The following is a 3,683-nucleotide window of genomic DNA, read 5'->3' on the forward strand; positions in this document are numbered from 1 at the left end:
GAGCATATCTGGTGGGACGGGGATGTGAACTAGCAACTCTCAGATTGCGAGTCAAGGGTCCTAACCACCTGGCCATGCCGGGCCATTTTCACATGTGAAACGTTTTTGTAATGACATACTGTTTGAAGGAACTCCATTTATTGGTTACATTAAATAATGTGGGTTAGCATAGATAGTATGTTTTAGAAATTCAAGTAACCAGAAGAATGGTGCCTCCATAGTATATAAAGGTTAAAGTTTTTTGTAGTTGTGGAAAAATGACAGAAAAATGTATAATTCATTTATTTTTATCCTGCCCATTTAAAAACAATTATAATAAGTTTGTGTAATATGTTTATAAAAATGTTCAAATATTAGTGATAAAATAATTTTTCTGTTTTTGACATATACAAAATTTACTCTCTGTTTTTAATTATTAAAGCTCGTAATTATCTAATGGTATTTTCTTCTTTTATCTGAAAAGGATAATACAGTAATTCTAGCAGCTAGATATGGTATATATTTGAAGTTATACAAAAGAAAAACATTTTGTGCTCATGAAAGTTTTAGTATGTCTAAGGTCATAAACTTTTTAAGAGTGTGTAAAGGTAGTTCTGAGATACTGTATATCAAGTATTTTTAGAAAGGCACTTTGTGTTAATATTTTCAAAAAGCTGAGTATGTTGTAAAATAATTTTTGTAAATTGTTTTATACATGTACATCATGACATGAAAAAGTAACTTGTATTTAGCAGGTGGTAATAATATAAAGAGTTTTAAATAAAATTAAAAAGTAAATATTGATATAACAACATATATGAACTAGTGATTGTAAGTAGAAGGTACAAAATTCAGTAAGCATACATCTTATGGGTTTTCAGGCAAGACAAATCAATGTATCAACTGATGATGCTGAAGTCAAAGCAACATTAAGGCAGCTGGATGAGCCCATTTGTAAGTAACGAAGAAGAAAAACTTATTTAAAATACCTATAACAGTTATAATTGCATGTTTTTTTTAATTATTGGATTTAAAGAACTGTTAAACTAGAAAAAATTTGACCTTGAAACCTGTTTTTAATAGACATCGCTTTTCATTTTCTATGGATACCATCTATTTTCTAGTTTTGTGTTTTGCAAGTTTTTGATTGAACATTTATGTTTAAAAAGATGTTTTTCAGGAGGTGAACAGTATATTTCAGAAGCGAATGGGGAATGAAAAATTTCAAATTAAAGGATGTTTAGAAAATTAAAAGTTGAAAGATTCTGTTTGTTTTCCAAAAATATTAACATTGCCTCATTTATCTGAACTCATAAGGTTTTCACAATTTTTTTATTAGGTTTATTTGGAGAAGGACCTGCAGATAGACGAGAGCGTTTAAGACAGCTTCTCGCCAAGTTAGGAGAGGATGCTGTCAGGAAAAAAAAAGAAGAGGATCAGAAACAAGAAGAAAAGGAAAAGGAGGTAGACAGATTTTAATTCTTTTTTCTATTACTTTTAGTGTGTATGTAAATGCTTTTTAAAGTTAAAAACATACAGAGTTGGAATACTTTTAAAAAATTGTATAACTATTTTTTCATAGTTTATAAACCCCAAAGTTAGACAGTTGATAGTTATTTATAAATAACTTTTTATTGATAAAATTGTGTTAAAAATTATTACTCAACAAAATGCTAGCTTATTAAAAATGCTTTTGAAATCTTTGCATATAAGTGTTAAGAAGAGGAACGGAATCAAATAAAGAGAATTCTTGTAGCCTATTCCCAGGGTGAATGGAACATTTTTGCCTAAATAATTTTTCGTATGTCCCAACTGCTGAGTGTTAGTCAAATGGCAATTTGTATTTATATGTGTAAAGTAATGTTTTTGTTTAGGCTTTAATTTAACAATAAGATCAGTTGTGTGTATATCAGTATCTTAGCAAATGATATTCATAATTTAAAAGTTTGATGTTTTATTTGACTTATTACTAAAAACGGAGTTCATCAAATGAGCATCTAAGTGATTTTATGGTACAATTAAATTCCTGTATGTAAGTTAGCTGTTGGTTAATACTTAATGTATCATTTGTAGTTTATTCTTAATAAGTTGAAGTAATATTTAACTTAGAATTAAAAACAAAGTAAGGGCAATTCCATGGTAACAGAATAAATAATATTGTTATTAATCCTTATCAGAATTCTGAGTTGTAAATGACTTACATAAAATTGATAATAATTACACATGACTTAATCTAGTTCACACCATAACAGTTGTTTATGCAAATGATGATATAAATAGTGCCTAGACCACTACTTTGTGTGTCATATCCAAGCCAGTAAGATGAGCCCTGGTTTCATCAGCATTGGATGTAGCAGATATAGTGAGGGTTAACATATTATTATTTATTCTTCCTTTATCTCATAAGTACCTAGAATGTTACATGATTATAAATAATCTTTCTCAAAGTTAAAGTATTTTGATAACATTTACTTCACTATCTAGTAAAATAAAAAACTGCTTCTAAATTTGTGTGTTACTTTTTGCTTGTGTGAAAATATATACATTACTCAAAACAATTATAAGGTAATCAGAATTTGTAATATTATGTCTGACAAGGCGAAACCACTGTTATAAAATTATGTCAGTCACACCCACAGTTCATTGTTATACAAATCATGTATCTAATGATCAGTCATGGCATCTGAAAATGATTCATTATTCAGCGTATATATTTTAAAACATAACACTTTAGCTCTTCAATCTTTTATCTTCTCACATTTTGTTTTACCAGATTTGTAATTTGAAGGTCACTCCTCTGTGTATAATTTTCTAGGAGAACTTACTATCCTTTCTGTTATTCCTAATAAGAATTACTAGGAATTACAGGCTGTTATGAATTGGCTGAAAGTGTCATTAGGTCAGACACCAAGACTAGGGATATCATCAGTCACCATTTGTTGATTCTGGCTTGCCCCAACTAACCATATATAAATGGTTTGAAATGTAATTCATGAGGTCACACTGTATGTCAGATGCAAAGCAAAAAACAGCTTACCTGGAATGGTGCCAAGAAACATTCAGGGGCCCTGTGACTTGTGAAACAATATTCTGTATACAGATGAGTCACATTTTACTATGCAGCAAATAAAAAATATTACTCACTTGAAGAAAATTTAAAACTAGATACAACCACAGTTTAACAAGAGTGTGTGAAACATGTGATACTGGACGAAGAATGTTATAAGCAGGAATGCACTGAAATGGATGTATTAGGTCATCAAGAAATTAATGTTGCATTTTGAAACACTTTCATTAACCAACCCCCAAATAATGTATATCAAGTATAATAGTTAAACAAACTGCCTAAATGTCACGTTAGTGTAGTCTATATAATGTGTAAAGTTTAGTATACTTTACTCCCTCATAATGATAGCACACGACAAGACACACATTTGGCATGTAATGCTGTTTGAATACAAGAAGGGAAACAATGCCTCTGTAACCACAAAGAATATCAAAGAAGTTTATGGAAATGTTGTGAATATTCAAAAGTGTTAATGATGGTTCAGCAAATTTCATTAAGGTGACTTTAGTCTTAAAATCTGTGATGGCAGGGGCCAACATGTTGGAATTGATATTGATGCTCTGAAGATGCTGGTTGAGTCTAACCCAAGGTAACACACTCATGAAATGGCCCTGAAATTGCATGTCTCTCATGAAAC

General features: G+C 30.1%; 1 protein-coding gene across 1 annotated transcript in view; it reads left to right on the plus strand.

Annotated features, from left to right (window-relative positions):
- Positions 1-3,683, plus strand: part of LOC106469967 (U4/U6 small nuclear ribonucleoprotein Prp4-like) — a 33,832-nt gene that overhangs the window by 5,541 nt on the left and 24,608 nt on the right. Inside the window, 2 exon segments of the mRNA XM_013930486.2 lie at positions 861-933; positions 1,319-1,443. Coding sequence (XP_013785940.1) covers positions 861-933; positions 1,319-1,443 — 198 coding nt within the window.

This window comes from Limulus polyphemus, unplaced genomic scaffold, assembly GCF_000517525.1.
Source record: "Limulus polyphemus unplaced genomic scaffold, Limulus_polyphemus-2.1.2 Scaffold3748, whole genome shotgun sequence".
In the NCBI taxonomy this organism is placed as follows: Eukaryota; Metazoa; Arthropoda; class Merostomata; order Xiphosura; family Limulidae; genus Limulus; species Limulus polyphemus.